Raw genomic sequence first — 18,700 nt, 5'->3', positions numbered from 1 at the left:
GGCAGAGTTTTTTCTTGCGCACAGCTCACCAACAGTAAGTTGGCAAGAGTGAGTAATTGCCGTCCTCTAGCACAATATTTGTGCACTAGGCGGGCACCTGGCAAGATTTTCCCAACGCGAGACGTCACAACCGTTCACAGCGAGAACGCGGCAGCTCGCATAGAAGATCTACTCAAGTGGGAGCAAAACCAACTTCAGAAGCAGTGTCCTCTGGCGTGCCACGTGTTGCCGTCCGCTCTTATTCTTTAGCATGGAACTAGCTCGCTGCACTAAAAAACAGTGCGAGCATCATGATGTGCGGATTTCCGCCCGTTTGTGAAACTCTATGGAATCTCGCTGAGTTTTCATGTAACTCAATGCAATTCTGTGGAGTGAATCTCCGCAAGTTGCGCTTACCCCAAGTTATATATGTGCCACAAAAATGTTCTACTCGAAATTCTGACATACCACTATAGGAGCTTCGGGAGAAGTAGACGAGGATGAGCTGAGCGGTAACATATGTAATCTCAATGTGAAGTTTCTACATAGAGATATTAAATGCACCAGATGATTCTTAACATATTTATAGAGGCTGAGCTTACACAAGTGCTTTAGAATATTTCGCAATCTGAATTTTTTCAGGAGTGCTTAGGTGTGGATTAGAATAGGCTTATAACTGCAATAGTAACTGGTCTTTATCCGGTGAAGAAGAAGACTTGTGGTAGAGGAGGGCTTCCTTGTGAAATGTCCATTGCAATTGGCATGAAAGTTGCAACTAAATAGGTTGTGGCAGCAGTTCCAGTTGTTTGTGCCCTTATTGCACATAGAAAATCCTGAAGGGTTAATGGCTTCCAGCAAGATTTGCGACACATGCTGTGTATTATTTCTGCAGGAAAACCTTTTCCACTTTGTGGAGTTGAAGATTCTCTGATATTTACAGCCACTTTATTCTTGCTTTGTGCTTGTTCCTGGCGGTTGTGATGAGAATAATGTTAGATATTAAGGTGATTGTTTGGGAATCTCCACCTTTAATGTTTTCTACTTTCTTTTCAGTTGGGACGATTACCAAAGACCATGCCGTTCCACATCAACTGCTCCAGCTTGGAGCTCCTGCAGCACCAGCAAGACTCGTCCCACAGACTCAACCCTCACATCCGGTGCAACAGAAGCCACCAGGACCCCATGTTTGGCTTTGGCTTCTATGACGAAGAAGACCTTAACCTTACAATAGAGGAGCTGCAGTTCAAATACTTGGGTCCACGAAGGTCCACCTTCTTCACACCAATATGCGTCATCTATCTCTTCATCTTCGTGGTCGGAGCCCTTGGGAATACCCTGACGTGCATCGTGATCTTCAAACACAAGATCATGAGGACTCCAACAAACTACTACCTGTTCAGTCTGGCGGCTTCGGACCTGCTGGTCCTATTGTTGGGGATGCCGTTGGAGCTCTACGAGCTGTGGAGCAATTACCCCTTTCTCTTCGGCAAGGGCGGATGCTACTTCAAAACCCTGCTCTTTGAAACCGTGTGCTTTGCTTCCATCCTTAATGTGACGGCATTGAGTGTTGAGCGATACATCGCTGTTGTGCACCCGCTCAAGGCCAAGTACGTGGTGACGAGGAACCATGCCAAGCGGGTCATCTTCAGCGTGTGGCTTCTCTCCATCCTTTGCTCTATCCCCAACACCAGCCTGATTGGGATCCTTCACTTGGAACTGCCTGGCAGGGGGGTGGTTCCGGACTCGGCCACGTGCACTATTGTGAAGCCGCGTTGGATGTACAACCTCATCATCCAGATCACAACCATCCTCTTCTTCTTCCTGCCGATGGGGACGATCAGTATCCTCTACCTGCTGATTGGTCTACAGCTCAAGAGGGAGAAGCTGCTACAGGTTCTGGAAGCCAAGTCTGGGGCGGACTGCGACAGCTACCAGAACGTGCGGCTCCAGCAGGAGAAGAGCAGGAGGAGGCAGGTTACCAAGATGCTATGTAAGTTATAGGGCAGGCAGGGCCTGAGGGCATTTGATTTGTTTGGTGGTTGGAGCTGAAGATTGCTGCATAATTTAACTCTTACTTTTTAAATTAACTCTCATTTTCCTTAGCTTTTTAGGATCTCACACTTGCATAATCACTGTCACTCAATATTTTGTTATTGCACCAATATATTGGCTTGAAGGGAGACTATTATTTATGTGTGAGTGTACATTGGATCATTGCATATGAAAGAAGCCAGACTGAGCCCTTGCAATTATCAATACCCCAGAATTTCCAATGTGTTCTGCAATCTGTGTTTCAAAAGGTACCAGTGGGAGTCCTCTTGACCTTATGTGGGGCTGGCACCAGGGGTGTATAAGAGGAAAGGTGTGGCACCTTTTTTTAATTTTTATACTTTGTTTATTATTTCAAATGCAGAAACAATAAGGTGATGGATGGAATGCTTGAATTAATTTCAGCCATTATCAATTGCTTGGGCTACATCCCAATCTATCAAATACAGTGGTATAGCTGGGGGACAGGGGCGGTGTCGAGCGCAAGGAAAGTTTTCTTTTTTTATTCTCCATTGTCGCCGCCTGTTGCCACCCCCGCTCGTCATTGTCTGTTGCCAGCATCCCCCCGCTCATCGTCATCTGTCGCCAGCTCCCCCATCCCCTCTTTTACCTGCACTGGGCGGCAAACTCAGGGTTTTACATGCTTATTGTTTATTATGTGGCATAAATATCTTCATTTGCAAACACGCTTGATAATTGTCAGATCTGCACATTTTTGCTGGGCAGGCTCCTTGCAAAATAACTAGCCCAGAGATGGGCTCAAAGAAAGTGCTTCACTCACAGGCAACGGCCATATGATATTTTAATCAATCAACTAGTAGATTTGGGGAGCATTACTTGTCACCTGTAAGGAATCCAGGCACTCGATAAATTGGTTTTAACCCCTTCGCTGCGGGGTGTTTTCCCCCCGCTGTGCGGGCGGGAGGGGGGCCGCGCGCAGTGCCGCCGTGCTGGTTACGAGGTCAGCTCGTCACCGGCACACCCGTTTTTAGAACGTTCAGCACAGCGGGGAAATTAGCCCCGCGTGCGAACGTTCCAACGGCCGTGACGAGCTCCGCTGCGCCTCATGACGAGCTGAGCTCGTCAGCAGCACCCATGAGGTTAAGCACACCAGGAAAGAAACTCCTTATTATTTTTAATACAATCTTCCCAGTGTTATGCGTTTGCTTTTCCCAGGCTCCTCAAGAGAATACGTATGAAAACAACGATTCGCCTCCAGCCTCTTGGCTTAGTCAATACTCGTTTTGTTTTATCATGTTTTCTGAAAAACTGTATTGTTGAGGGAGCTGCCAGGCCCACATCAATATAAATCTAAAAAATGGCTAAAAGGAAAAAGCATTTTTGAATCTCAAAAAGCACACATTGCCCCTGGCACTAAAGCGAACTACTTTGGGCATGGATGTGCACTTGTGAAAGGGAAAAAAGGCCTCCACTCACAGTTCAGTGAAGTAGCCAATGAATGAAAAAGGCGGACCTATTGTCCCATGCTGTATGCTGTAGTGGTCAGGAGAAAAATGTGAATGACACAACAACAGACCAATGGATGAAGAGGGCTGGCTGAAAACCCCTATAATTTCAGCAAAAATATAAAGGTCTTGGCTAATGCCGGACCCAAAATGAGAAATCTATTGGACGCTTTACATTGGATGGCACAGAAAACCCCCCAAAACAAGCCATTTTTAATCAGGTTTGTCATGCTTTCATTTTACTGCTGTTAGGATGAAGTGCATAGTTAACAATATGTAGAGTCAGATGTGATTTAGGAATTCAAGCTCTGAGTTTTCCCTACTTTCAAGGAGTTAATATACTCTGTTGCCCGTGGAGGGAAACATCCTTTACAACGGATCTGTTACAACGCGGTACCGTTACAACGCAGGATTTACAACGAAAGTCGTTGCAACGACTTTCGCTGGAGGGCGCTCTAGGATTGGGATAGTTTAATTTTCTATCCAACACCTTCCCTACTATCCACGGGGACTGGATTTGGAATAGTAAATTAAACTATTCACTATCCAGCGCCCCCCAACGCAAGTCATTGTTACGACTTGCGTTGTTAAACCTGCGTCGTAAAGGTACGCGTTGTAACGGTACGCGTTGTACCATCATACATCCCCTGTGGAAGCAAACAAGGCGCACAGATCCTGTTGACTGCAGAGTGTTGTGGTATTTATTTCCTCTGTCTGGCAGGTTTTGAGCTCTGAATTAAATAGCCAAATGGAAATTACGCTTTTGCTAAGCACAAGCCGTTCACCTACAAAAGAAGTACAAATCTCCCAAAAACAAATTCAGGAAAGTTGTCTTTTCTTTTAGTAGTGTAAAAACTGCTTCTTGTGACAATGATGCTAATATTGCAAAGGATACAATTCACCTGTCTGTGCAGGCAAACTGGGACACTTATTGCAAGATGAAAAGTTAAGATGAAAATAAATTACCCTGGAATTCCTTAGTTTAAAGAAAATACTCTCTTTCCAACATTTCCAAAGTGAGACCTGTCATATCAAGGCCAGCTGAACAGTGAGCCAGAAAAAACAGACTGGAGAAGGAAATGTATTCAGGTTTACCACTACACTAAAATAAAGAAATAAAATGCTGAAGAGTTGAGCATTGCTAATCTTTCTCTACAAATGTAGGTGATGCATTGTCCGATTTTCCAAGGCATGTAAGAGAATGCAAAAGAGTGTACCCTTCTACGTAGACTTACATGCCTTTATGAATTGTCCCCTAAAAATCTAAATACAATGGCGGACAATTCTGCATTTTTGTTTTACTCTCATAAACAAACCAAAGAAGTGTAAGCTGTTTAGGAAAATTCAAAAAATAAAAGTCCATGATGGAAGAGGGAATTCTCTACAGCAGGTTGGGCACATTTTATTGTTTTCCTTCCAAGACCCGTCCTGCCTCTGATCCCTGACGTAGTAACAAAAAGTGTCAGCATGAGAAGGCCCAGCCTACAGCCGCGGCCCGTGGATTGAGATCCGTGGGGAAGAAAGGCGGGGCGGGGGGTACTAAACCCCGGAATATGGATAATTGCATCGCATTTTGCGATGCAGGGTGCGCTACGAAATTTGTTTTGTTTATTAAATTGTTTACTTACCTCCAATTATCCATATTCCGGGTTTTAGTGCCCCCCACCCTGCCCCTCCCCTGCCCCGCCTTTCTGCCCCACGGAACTCCCTCCACGGGCCGTGGCTGCCAGCCTACAAAGGACAGTCCTTCTACCCTACCCTGCCGCTAGTGAACCTGTGGGGGCTGCACTGTGGGCAAAATTTTGCCAATGTCTGAGGTCTCTATGGCCCCTGTGTCGCAAACAATGCTGTTCCCTGAACTCAAAATGAGGTGGGCCCCTGTAGGTGGCGAACTAAGGGTCATACACTGATTTTTGACAGATGCCCCGGGCCCCAACACTGTAAATGACCCCCCAGGCCTGCAAAACAGAACATAGGATGTGTAAAGCACTGGCGTAACGAAGAGTGAGGGGGCCTCCCTGCACGATACTTAGGGGGCCCCCTCCGGGCTCAATCAGGAGCTCTCCCGCCAGAGTTCAGTGCCGAGGGGGCCCCTTGGAGCTAGGGCCCCCCCCCCCGCACCGCGTGGGCTGCGGGGGCCTGTGTTACGCCCCTGGTGTAAAGCACATGTTCACCCATGGGTATCTTGAAGTTGAATAACAGATAGTTATTGTTACCCAACTCAATAGTACTCATTTTATTGACATCAAAAGGATGAAAGGCTGAGTTGGCCAACCAGGATTTGAACCAGTGATCATGAGGTTGAACACAGAGTCCTGCAGTGGACACATTAATCCACTGAGCCACCAGACCCAAACTAGACAGACCCTTTACAGCATAGAACAAGGGATATCTTGCAAAAGATGGCGAACGCTCAGCGTAAATAGTTATTTCAAACACAAAGATTCATCTGCTTTTATTTAAATGCCTCCTTTATGTCTGTCTATGTCTGTCTGTGGCATTGATATACCTCATATCTGGTGGAAAGGCAGCAGTAACTTTCCTTTCAGCTTCTAGCAGTGAACCTTAAAAGCAATGGTACAAAGAGTGTTATTTTTACAAACAATAATCTCCTCAAAGTGTAAGACAAGCAGTACATCAGACATGCCTGGAAATGAAAGACTATTTATTAAAGAAAATTCCTTCTGTTCTGAAGTGCTTGTGCAGTGATACATGTATACATCTAATGTGCAAATAATATAATAAACTTATGTACAAGCGGTTAGAGTTCATGAAGTACCATGAGAGCGGTAAGTTAATATAGCCTTAGAGCTAGCCGTAGTGGGCTCTACCGGCCATTAAAGGGCCGCTCCAGCGTTAAAGGTCTGAGCTGAAGGCGAGGGCCTTTAAAAAGGGAGGGGGCCTTTAATGGCTGCTAGAGCTCACTAAAGAGTGTTCTGAGTAGGGGTGGGCGGAAGTCACGGAAGGGACTATCGCGGAGAGGCACGGAGATTGAACAAATCTCCGTGCCTCTCCGCGATATTTCCGTTTCGCATGTGCGGGAGCCTGCGCATGCGCATTCCTGGCAAAGAATGCGCATGCGCAGGCTTCCGCGCATGCCAGTTTCAAAGAAGAAGCTGCGATGGGGAAGTTTGCAGCTCAATAAGGTAAGTTTTATTTAACTTTATTTGTAGCCTGTAAATATAATTTAATATGGCGGGCGGGAGGCGGGCGGGAAGCGGGAGGCGGGTGGGCGGCCAACTTCCGCTCCGCCCGCGAATGTGAGAAATTTGCACCATTTTTCCGCCTTCTTTGCGGAAGGTGCAAATTATCGCACATTCCGTGGACAGAACGGAAATGCCCGCCCACCCTTAGCTCTGGGGCTGTTAGAACATTCAGCCCCTAGGGGGCAGAATGTTCAAATTTGTAAAACAAAGAAGCCCAAGGGGGTTAAAAGCAAAATCTGTGAACAAACATTATAATGTTCATGCTCCGTGCTTAGCGCTGAACATTCTGATGTTCTCATTTTAGATTAAAACACCAAATGACCAAGGGATTTCACGTGTAACAGATCTTTGGTAAAAAGGGGGAGGTTTTACCCTTCACAGCACTCCAACAGAAATATGAACTTGCCGAGTCGGAACGGTTTAGATACCTCCAGATACGACACGCGTTGCAGACAGCTATCCCAAAGGGAGTGACCCCTCCGGAGGCGTCTCCTCTCGAGGATAGGCTTTTGGATGGATGTTTAGCTTAAAAGGCAACTTCATTGACACACCTGAAATTAATTCACCATGCCTCTGACCCCCTTCCTCAGCTTCGTACAAAAAGGGAGCGTGACCTACAGGAACTCGATGAGGATGAATGGATGGAGGCATTGGCGTCCCCACGCGAGGGGGCCATATCCTCAAAATTGAAACTTGTACAGCTGAAAATACTCCATAGGATATATGTCTCCAGGCCCGACATTAGTCGGGATGGGATTCAGCACTGACTCCAGTTGGAGACAGTACTGTGGCCAATAAGGCACATTCTACCACATATTGTGGGAGTGCCCGAACATAGCTCGCTATTGGAGGGCGGTCCACGCATGCATGGGTGAGGTCATGGGTCAAACACTCACCGTGGAGACCAAGTGCGGTCTCCAAATATTTGGGAGCCAACGGACTGGAACAATAAAGAAAGGATCTCAGTGACGTTGGGCTTATTAATAGCCAAAAGGAATGTGGCGAGAAAGTGGGAGTGAGGGCAACTCCGGACCTTAACCCCTTGGCCGTGGCAGTAATTCCGCCGTGGCACTGGGGAGGAGGGGGTCGCACAGCGCCGCCATGCTTGTGACGGAACCACGCCGTCATGAGCCACGGGCGGGCTGTGCTTATGACGGCGTGGTTCCTTCACGACTCCGCCCACTCACTAATTCTCCCGCACAGGTGGGGAAATCAGTGCCGCGTGGGCGTAGCGGTCGTGGTATGACGGAACCACGCCGTCATGAGCACATGCCACCCGTGGCTCGTGACGGCGTGGTTCCGTCACCAGCATGGAAGGGGTTAAAGAATGGAAAGATGACATGGGCTGGTGCATGTTTCGTGACAAATCAGTCTACGTGGCACGAGGCTGCCCCAAAAAAATGGTTGCAGATATGGGGTAAATGGAATGGGTACAGGGGTGAAATTTGTCAACCACCTGTCCTGCCGACGGAACCCTCCTTGGTTGAATCAACACCCTAATACTTATTGTTGGTTGAAGACATGGTAAAAGTATATACAATGCTGTATATGAAGTAATATTGATGACATATTATCGGATCGAATTAATGTAAGTCTGTGGCTTAGTTGTTTTGCTATCAATAAAAAGAAATAAAAAAAAAACACAAAATCACCAATCAAACATGCTCTTTGTCCTCTATTGGGGCTTCATTCTTTTGACTCTATTGGCAATTATCAGCTGGTCACCATGAGGACAATCGTTGCCTTATGAAGGATCTTTGGAGGTCTAATGAGGCAAAAAGGGGCCTTGTGGGTCCCTTTTTTTCTGGATTGTTGACTATGGGCCATATGCATCGAGCAAAATTGCATTTGCAAACGCCGAAATTCGCAGAATTTCAGCATTTGCAAATGCAATTTTGCCAAATGGTATGTATTAAGGCAAATGTGCGTGCAAAATAAAGAATCGCAAAATTTGTGATTCCTTATTTTGCGATTGCATTTAAGGAATCACAAATTTTGTGATTCCTTAAATGCAATGTAAGAAGCACCAAAAAATTGCAATTTGGCCTTAAGGAATCGCAAATTACCACCAACTTCAAGTTGGTGGTAATTTGCGATTTCTTTGAAAAATGCACTTTTATGCATTTTTTCAAAGTGCAATGTGAAGCAAATACATGCCCTTAGGGCATGTATGTGCGCCACATGTGCACCCATGCTTTTTTCAGGGGTGCAACAGAGTGTCCTTTTGACACCCCTGCACCCTTGAAATTGCATTCTCCATTTGCGATTTGCTAATTGCTAATCGCAAATTGAGAATGTCTTCCCATTCCTTCCAATGGGCCTCTAGGCCCATAGGAATGAATGGGGAGGTATTCCTTAATTGTGAATCACAATTTGCGATTTGCAATTAAGGAATATGTAGGATTCGCAAAATGTATTGCAAATTCTACGTACATAGCATTTTGCGATTCTCAAATAGCGATTCGCAAAAATTCACTATTTGAGAATCGCAAAATGACTTTTTAATACATATAGCCCTTAGTCCCTTTTTCAGAGTTGCATGGTACTGGGAGCACGGTGCATTCACATTTGAATATACCACTACAGTTTAGTTAATCCTCCCCAGTACCTTGTAATTACAACTTGAACCCCATGAAATGTGAAATTGTCATGTGGGACTTATTCTTTCAGTTGTAAAACCACAGGTAACTCCATGGGATTTAATGCATCCATTTACCACCTGCTCTGAACAGGTGGTAAATGTTGCAGGGACCTCAGGGTGGGGGTGGAGGGGGAGAGAGGTAGCGGGGAGGGGGTCGAAGGTAATTTCTGAAATAAAGAAAATATGTGAAATAAATTATGCGTGGAGGCTGCTGCAGCCAAAGCCTCGTGCAGTTTTACTGGCTGCAATTACCACACTGTAAAACTGCATCTGGCTCTGACACATCCGGAAAAACCTGGCGCCATATTATCAACAAAGGGCGATACATTATCGCCGCTTTTATCGGCAGGAAACTGCCGCTAAAGCGGCGATAATGGGCTTGATAATATGCCCTTGTGAATTCCCATAGAAGCCCATGTTCACACCAGAACCTGCGCTTCTATGGGAATTCACAAGGGCATATTATCAAGCCCATTATCACCGCTTTAGCGGCAGTTTCCTGCCGATAAACGCGGCGATAATATATCGGCCTTTTTTGATAATATGGCGCCTGGTGTGGAAAAATCTACCCATTCTTATTTAAAGCGAGCAGAAATCAGCCCTGCCTTACTCTTAATGAGGTCATAAATCAGGAATTAAGTCTGAAATCCTCAGAGAAATTCAGCCATTTCTTCGATTGTGCAGAAGAATCAATGTATATCCCAAAATGTTGGTGCATCTAGACAGGGCCGGCTTCAGCGCTGGTGGCACCCGGTTCGACAATAATTTTTGGCGCCCCCACACCCCATGACCGCCTCCTTGGATTCACTCACTACCACCCGGCAAAAGTGCTCCTCATCTCTCCAATCATAAGCTATTGCTAAACACAGCACCCCACCCTTGATGTCGGCAGCCCATCCACAGGTCAGCGCCCAGTGCGGCCGCATCAGTCGCACTGTCCTAAAGCCAGCCCTGCATCTAGAATGCGTGCCGAATCTCACGGAGAGGCTTGGGCAATTTACAGCATGGATGGACCACCTTCACTAAAATTGCAATGCTATCTATGGCAGCCTGGCTGGTATTATATTTTTAGGAAAGGGTGGAGCGGTGCACTACCCTGGTCTTTTCTTTCAGTAATAACATATAGTCAATATTCTTTAGTGAAAAACATTTTCTTTATTCAGGTATTCCAACAAAATTGTGCAACAAGTCTCAGCCAACGTGTTTCGCTCAGCAAAATGAACTTCGTCAGGGCATGTGTGATAGTGAAGACTGACTCCAATGTGTTCCGTGTGGATGGAGTCTGCTCTTCTGGTAAAGACCGAATGTGGCTGTAGTAGCAGGCACGTGTCATATGGCGGTTTCGAGCTTAGAAAGTGCCTCCTTGATAAGGGCGCAATCATGCATGCTGGAGCTTTTAAGTATCCATGCTCATGCCTCGCACTGCCTCGGATGATTAGTGAAAGAAAAGACCAGGGTAGTGCACCGCTCCATCCTTTCCTAGATTCCTGTTTTTCTGCCTGGCAGTTTGTATCTCCCAATGGCGGGAAACAACCTTTGCAACGCAACTTTTACAACGCACTACCATTACAACAAAACTTTTACAACGCAACATCCATTACATCGCATGCCATTACAACGCAACCATTACAACGCATGACACTAAAAAGCATACCACTACAACGCATGTCATTACAACGCAGTCAATACAACGCATACCATTACAACGCATACCATCACAACGCATAGTACCCTTACACTATGCAACACTCACCCTACTGTTGCACCCCCTGGAGTTAGAATAGTATTTTTTACCCCTACACTATCCAACACTTACCCTACTGTTGCACCCCCCTGGAGTTAGAATAGTAATTTTTACCCATACAGTATCCAATACTTACCATGCATGCAATGTAATGGTATGCATTGTAATGGAATGCGTTGTAAAGGTAGTTTTTAAAGATTCATTTTAATGGCATGTGTTGTGATGGAATGCGTTGTAATGGATGTTGCGTTGTAAAACATGTGTTGTAAAGGTATGCGTTGTAACGTCATACATCCCCCAATGGCGGGTGCAGGAGCAGTTTGTGCACACCTACTGTGACCACAGTATCAGCTTTATATAAAGGGAACACGGCAAGGAGGTGCGGCCATCGGAGGCCGTTGATCCCCGCTCGCCACTGGTATTATATTTTTGTTTCTTTTGAGAAAGAGGTTTTCAGAAGGGGTTGTTTCTGAAAAGTAAATGTTCTTGAAAAGTTAAGAGTGTTCTCCTGGCTCCTGAGGAATCTTTTTATCATATTTCTACTACCTACCTGTCCCAGGTGGTAAACTTAATATGGGACGGCATGCCCTGAAAGGGAGGGCCTTCCCATGGACTGTATGTAGTTGGCGATCCGGTGGCGGCTGGCCCACAGTAAAGGGTTGTTAACGACAGACCTTCCTGGGGGTCCACAACGGCAGATTCCCTGTTGCCATCTAACTCTAAAAGACTCTGATTTCTGCTATAAACAACAGTGCTTAATTTGAACCAGTTGTTTCTGGTGCTTGGCACCGGCACTTAATTGTCAGCACCAGGGTCTGTGACTCAATATTTTATTATCACACCAACATCTGGACTTGAAGGTAGTCTATTATTTATGTATGTGTGTAAATTGCATCATTGTGCATGAAAGAAGCCAGATTGAGCCCTTGCAATTATCAATACCCCAGAATTCCCACTATCTTCTTCAATCTGTGTTTCAATATTTACCAGAGGAGGCCTCTTGACCAGTGTGTGTATGGCTGGAGCCAAGGGTGTATTAGAGGGAGGGTATGGCACCTTTTTTTAATTTTATACTTTGTTTATTATGTCAAATGCAAAAACTTCATGGTGATGGATGGAATGCTTGAATTAACCCCCTCGCCGCAGGGGTAATTCCCCCGCTGAACTGGGGAGAAGGGAGGGCGCTCACAGCACCCCGGTGCTAATGACGAGCTTGGCTTGTCATGCAGCACTGTGGCGCTGTGCTCATGACGAGCTGAGCTCATCACGACAACACCCATTTTCGTGGAACGTTCAGCACAGCAGGTGAATTAGCCCCGCGTGTGAGCGCCACGGCGGTCATGACGAGCTGAGCTCGTCATGAGGCACGGTTGCGCTATGCGCATGGGAGGGGTTAATTTCAGCCTTTATAAGTCGCCTCCCAATCTATCAGATACAATGGCGTAGCTAGGGCGGTGGTCCGCCCCGGCGGCACCTTGTTGAGGGTGGTGGTGAGTGCAAGGAAAGTTTTATTTTTTTCTTATTGTAGTCTTCCTTGTTGCCATCTGTCGCCTCTCCCGCTCGTTGTCCTCTGTCGCCAGCTCCCCCACCCCTGCTCTTATCAACACTGGGCGTCAAACTCAGGGATCGCCCCGGGTGGCAAAAGCTATAGCTACACCACTAATCAAATATAATGATTAATGTATGATGGCTTGAGATGTGGCTACGAGTGATTATTACCAGAACCTGAGATTAATTTAAGCATTCCATCCATCAGTGTTTTGTACACTTATTATCTATTGTGTGGCAGAGATATCTTCATTTGCAAACACGCATGAATATTGTAAGGGCCACACATTGTTGCTTGGCCAGCTCCTTGTAAATTACATAGCCCAGAGGTGGGATTAAAGTCAGAGCTTCACTCACGGGTAAGGGACACATGATATGTCAATCAATCAGTAGAATTGTAGAGCGCTACTTGTCACCCATTAGGGTATCGAGGCACTGGCTAAATGTGTTTTAGGTAGGGGTGGGTGAAGAATTCCGCTCCGACGTTGGAGTTAGCTGAGTTTGCCCACTCCGCACGGAGTTTGGAAAAACTTCATGAAGTGACGCGGAACAGAGTTTTTTCTCAAGCGGCTCACCAACGGTTGTTTGGCGAGCATTTGCTAGAAAAAAAGCAGGCTAGACCTCCTCCTGGGGAGCATTCCCATTGCGGTGCGGTTGCGGCATGTTGAGACCGCTCGCATTGAGAAATCTGCCAATCGTTTTGACGAAGCTGCCCCTCGAGTAGAATGTCTACTCAAGTGACAGAAAGCAGCCGTGCACTCTGGCGCGACGCATAGTGCTGTTCGCACTGCTTTTACATTGCGAGACAAACTCTTGGCACTAAATATCAGTGCCAGCAGCATGACTTAACAGACTCCGCCGCTGGCAGAACTCTGCAGAGTACAGCAGAGTTTTTCTAGCACGCGCAGAGTTCCGTGGAGTAAAACTCCGCGAACTCCGCCCAGACTTAGTTTTAGGCACACTAGTAAAGCAACCCCTTATTGTTTTTGTTACAGTCTTCCCCATGTTATGTGCTTGCTTTTCCCAGGCTCCTGAAGGGAATACGTGTGAAAGCAAGCATTGAAAATTGGAACTGGTCTCCCATTGGCAGACAGCCTCTCGGCTTAGTCAATACGCGCTTTGTTTGTACCATGTGTTTTTTTAAACTATATAACTGAGGGAGCTGCCAGGCCTAGACCAATATAAATCTAAACATGCATTAGCATAGCCAATAGGTCTCACATTTAGGACCTTATAAGTGTTTAACCATGCAACTGTTGGTGTTGTTGCACCAAAGATATTCTGCTGCATAACTAAATACCTATAGGGTCCACAAAACGAGACCTATTGGCTATGCCAATGCTTGTATGTTTTTCTTGTTGTTTTGTTTAAGTTGCCAGATCTACAATAGCTGGACATGGTTTTTGTTAACAGTTCTTTGCATCAAATGAACTTGTTTTCATTGCTCTGAATGTTGGTTCCATTCTGGTTGTAGGAAGTAGTCATCCCCGGGGGTGTGGGGGCTGCCTAGCTGTGCGCATGCGCCAAACTTTGCAAATGAGAAAAAGCCTGGTGCAGGCGCAATGTGCAAGTGTGGAGTGAGTGAGCCCCAGGCAGCATGACTCACTCACACAGGAGTTCATGCACTGCGCCTGCATACTCAGCATGGTGTAAGGAAACTCGACACACTCCCTCCCAGGCATCGAACACATATTTACCAAAAAACTCTGAGAAGAGCCTGCCTACTGCACTGACGGCTAGTGGTGTGTGTGCCTGGTGAAAGTGTGCACTGACGTCTGGTGGTGTGTGTGCCCGGTGAAAGCGTGCACTAATGTCTGGTGGTGTGTGTGCCTGGTAGAAGCCTGCACTGACGTCTGGTGGTGTGTGTGCCTGGTGGAAGCGTGCACTGACGGCTGGTGGCGTTTATGCTTGGTGGAAGCGTGCACCGCAGCTGGTGGTGTCTGTGCCTGGTGGAAGCGTGCTCTGATGGCTGGTGATGTGTGTGCCTGGTGGAAGCGTGCACTGACAGCTGGTGCTGTGTGTGCCCGATGAAAGCGTGCACGGACGTCTAGTGGTGTGTGTGCCCGGTGAAAGCGTGCACTGATGTCTGGTGGTGTGTGTGCCTGGTGAAAGCCTGCACTGACGTCTGGTGGTGTGTGTGCCTGGTGGAAGCGTGCACTGACGGCTGGTGGCGTTTATGCTTGGTGGAAGCGTGCACCGCAGCTGGTGGTGTCTGTGCCTGGTGGAAGCGTGCTCTGATGGCTGGTGATGTGTGTGCCTGGTGGAAGCGTGCACTGACAGCTGGTGCTGTGTGTGCCCGATGAAAGCGTGCACGGACATCTAGTGGTGTGTGTGCCCGGTGAAAGCGTGCACTGACGGCTGGTGGCGTGTGTGCCTGGTGGAAGCGTGCACCGCAGCTGGTGGTGTGTGTGCCTGGTGGAAGCGTGCACTGATGGCTGGTGATGTGTGTGCCTGGTGGAAGCGTGCACTGATGGCTGGTGGTGTGTGTGCCTGGTGGAAGCGTGCACTGACAGCTGGTGCTGTGTGTGCCCGGTGAAAGCTTGCACTGATGGCTGGTGGTGTGTGTGCCCGGTGAAAGCGTGCATGGACGTCTAGTGGTGTGTGTGCCCGGTGAAAGCGTGCACTGATGTCTGGTGGTGTGTGTGCCTGTTGGAAGTGTGCACTGATGTCTGGTAGTGTGTGTGCCTGGTGGAAGCGTGCACTGATGGCTGGTGGTGTGTGTGCCTGGTGGAAGCGTGCACAGACGGCTGGTGGTGTGTGTGCCCGGTGAAAGCATGCACTGATGGCTGGTGGTGTGTGTGCCCGGTATAAGCATACACTGACAGCTGGTGGTGTGTGTGCCTGGTGGACGTGTGCACTGACGGCTGGTGGTGTGTGTGCCTGGTTGAAGCGTGCACTGACGGCTGGTGGTGTGTGTGCCTGGTGAAAGCGTGCACTGACGGCGGGTGGTGTGTGTGCCCAGTGAAAGTGTGCAGTGACGGCTGGCGGTGTGTGTGTGTGCCTGGTGAAAGCGTGCACTGACGGCTGGTGGTGCCTGTGCCTAGTGAAATTGTGCACCGATGGCTGGTGGTGTGTGTGTGCCTGGTGAAAGCGTGCACTGAATGGCTGGTGGTGTGTGCCTGATGGAAGTGTGCACCGTCGGCTGGTAGTGTGTGACGGCTGGTAGTATGTGTTCCTGGTGAAAGTGTGCACTGACGGCTGGTGCTGTGTGTGCCTGGTGTAAGCAGGAGCATTCACAGTGATAGAAGACACAAATTAAACTGACGAAGAGGAGGGGGAAAAGGGGGAGAAGGGAGGGGGAGTGTGAGCAGAGGAGCATGATTCACAGCTGGAAGACACAAATGAAGCTGACCAGGAAGGAGGGGGAAAAGGGAGGGGGGTAGTGCAAGCAGAGGAGCCAGGTTACAGCAATAAAAAAACACACATGGCAGCTGTGCACGTGCACAAGCTCGTGAACGCAAGCTGTAGGCCAGCAAAAGCCTCAGGTGGCACTATTAAAAGCCACTTACTAAATGTCTCGAAGAGACAGCATGCACTGTCTCAGGCGAGACCTAAAAATGGCTAAAAGAAAAATAAATGTTGGTCTCAAAAAGCACACATTGTCTGTGGCACTAAAGCAAACTATGTTTTGTATGGATGCGCTCCTACTGAAAGGGAAATACCTCTCTTCCCCTTACCGTGCAGTGAAGTAGCCAATGAATGAAAAGTCTGACCTATTGTCCCATGCTGTACGCTGTAGTGGTCAGGAAAGAAATGTGACTGACACAACGACAGACCAATGGATGAAGAGGGCTGGCTGCAAACCCCTATAATTTCCGTAAAACCAAAAAGTCTTGGCTAATGCCAGACCTAAATTGAGAAATCTATAGGATCTGATGGAATATACTTTGACGCTTTTCATTGGATGACACAGAAAAGAACCCCAAAACAAGTCCCTTTTAATCAGGTTTTGGCATGCCTTCACTCTACTGCTATTAGGATGAAATGCATAGTTAACAATATACAGTCACATGTGATTTGGCAATTCAAGCTCTGAGTAGTTTGTCTCTACTTTCAAAGAGTTCAAATACTGTGTTGCCTGTTGAAGCAAACAGGACACACAGGTCCTGTGGATTGCAAAGTGTTGTGTTATTTTCCTGTATCTGGCAGGTTTTCTCTGAATTAACCCCTTCCGTGCTCCCGTCGACCGTTGTCCGACATGAGCACTCCCTCCCCAGTGCTGCGCACGTCCAACGGCCGACGCAGCCCAGCCCACCCTTTAAATCGCCATCACCGCGGCGGAAAACCCCCCGCGGTTAAGGCGTTAAATAGTAACTTGGAAATGACACATTTGCTGAGCACAAGCCATTCCTTTACAAAAGCAGTGCAAATCTCCAAAACACAGTTTCAGGAAATGCGGTAAGTTGTATTTACTTTCAGTAGTGTAAAAACTGCTTCTTGTTACAATGATGATAATATTGCAAAGGATACAATGCACCTGTCTGTGCATGCAAACTGGGACACTTATTGAAAGATGATGAGTCACAAGTTAAGATGAAAATAAATGACCCTGGCTTTCCTTTGTTTAAAGAAAATGCTCTCTTTCCAACATTTCCAAAGGGAGACCTGTCATGTCAAGGCCAGCTGAAAAGTGAGTCAGAAAAAACAGATTGGAGAAGGAAATGTATTCAGTTTTATAATAAAGAAATTAGGAACTTCATTTATGAGGTTTTACCATAAGGTAGCGCCTCAGGCCTTCTTGATGCGCTGCCGTACGGTAAAAGAAAAGGACAGGAATGCGCCATATATATTAGATACGGCGCTTTCCTGTCCTTTTCCTCTGTGCCGGCGCACAATGGGCTGCCGCGCGCCAACGCAGGCACCTTTGCACCATGGTGCAAGGGTACCTGTGTTGAGGGAAGGAATGTTTTTGTGCAGGAAGGGAAAACAAAATCGTATTTTTCCTTTTTCTATGTGTGCTGCAGAATGCAGCCGATATAGAAAAGGAAAAACAAGGCCAAGTTAACATATTTCTGCTCATTGTGCCTCCCTTATGCCTCACCTGGGAGGCATACGTTTTTTGCCCTGCCTCTGATTTACGATTTCTTGTAAATCTGGGGCAGTGTCAAAATGCCATGGATGTTGTTGGGAACGCCGATAGCAACACCCATCGGATTTCTCATTAATGCCGAAAACTGTGGTAAAGGGGACAATATTTATAAGGCTGCATTAATCCAAAAAAGTGGCTTAGTGCTGCCTCGCAAATATGGAGCTGATATCTGCGCCACGGAACGTCACAAAAAGTGACGTTCGGATGGCACAAGGGACCTCATAAATGAGGCCCTAATGTGCTTATTTACAAGCCACTTGAGCTGGCTGTACGTCACTTTTCCCGTATAAAAAGTGACGCACCGGTGGCGTAAGGGGCTTGTAAATGAGCCCCTAAAAGCTGAAGGGTAGAGCATTGCTAATCTTACTCTACAAATGTAGGTCATTCATTGCCCGATTTACCAAGACATGTAAGAGTATTCAAACGAGTGTACGCATCTACGTAGTCTTACACATCTTCATGAATTGCCCCTAAAAATCTAAATACAATGGCAGACAATTCTGTATTTTTATTTTACTCTCATGAACAAACCAGAGAAGTGAAAGCTGTTCATAACAATCCAAAAAGAAATGTCCCTGATGGATGGGGAATTCTCTGAAGCAGGTTGGGCACATTGTATTGTTTTGGGGAATTTTCTAAAGCAGGTTGGGCACATTGTATTGTTTTGGGGAATTCTCTAAAGCAGGTTGGGCACATTTTATTGTTTTTCTTCCAAAAACGGTCATGCCTCTGATCCCTGTCCCAGTATCAAAAAGCATGAGAAGGCCCTTCCTACAAAGGACAGTCCTACCCTGCCATGCAGCTAGTTGGACCTGTGGGGGCGGCCCTGCGGGCAAAGCGTTGCCAATGTCAGAGCTCTGTATTGCTCCAGTGCTGCAAACAATGATGTTCCCCGAACTCAAAATGAGGTGGGCTCATGTAAATGGCGAACAAAGTGGCATATGCTGGTTTTTGGCAGATTCCCCATGCCCCCACACA

General features: G+C 47.0%; 1 protein-coding gene across 1 annotated transcript in view; it reads left to right on the top strand.

The window, feature by feature from the left end:
- The first annotated feature begins 1,053 nt into the window (after window positions 1-1,053).
- NMUR1 (neuromedin U receptor 1) overlaps window positions 1,054-18,700 on the top strand; it is a 180,176-nt gene continuing 162,529 nt past the window's right edge. The window contains exon 1 of the mRNA XM_078665586.1: window positions 1,054-1,969. Coding sequence (XP_078521712.1) covers window positions 1,054-1,969 — 916 coding nt within the window. The remainder of the gene's footprint in view (window positions 1,970-18,700) is intronic.

This window comes from Lissotriton helveticus, chromosome 11 (assembly GCF_964261635.1).
Source record: "Lissotriton helveticus chromosome 11, aLisHel1.1, whole genome shotgun sequence".
NCBI lineage: Eukaryota > Metazoa > Chordata > Amphibia > Caudata > Salamandridae > Lissotriton > Lissotriton helveticus.
Note: the sequence above shows the minus strand (reverse complement) of the source record. Positions and strands in the feature narration are given on the sequence as shown.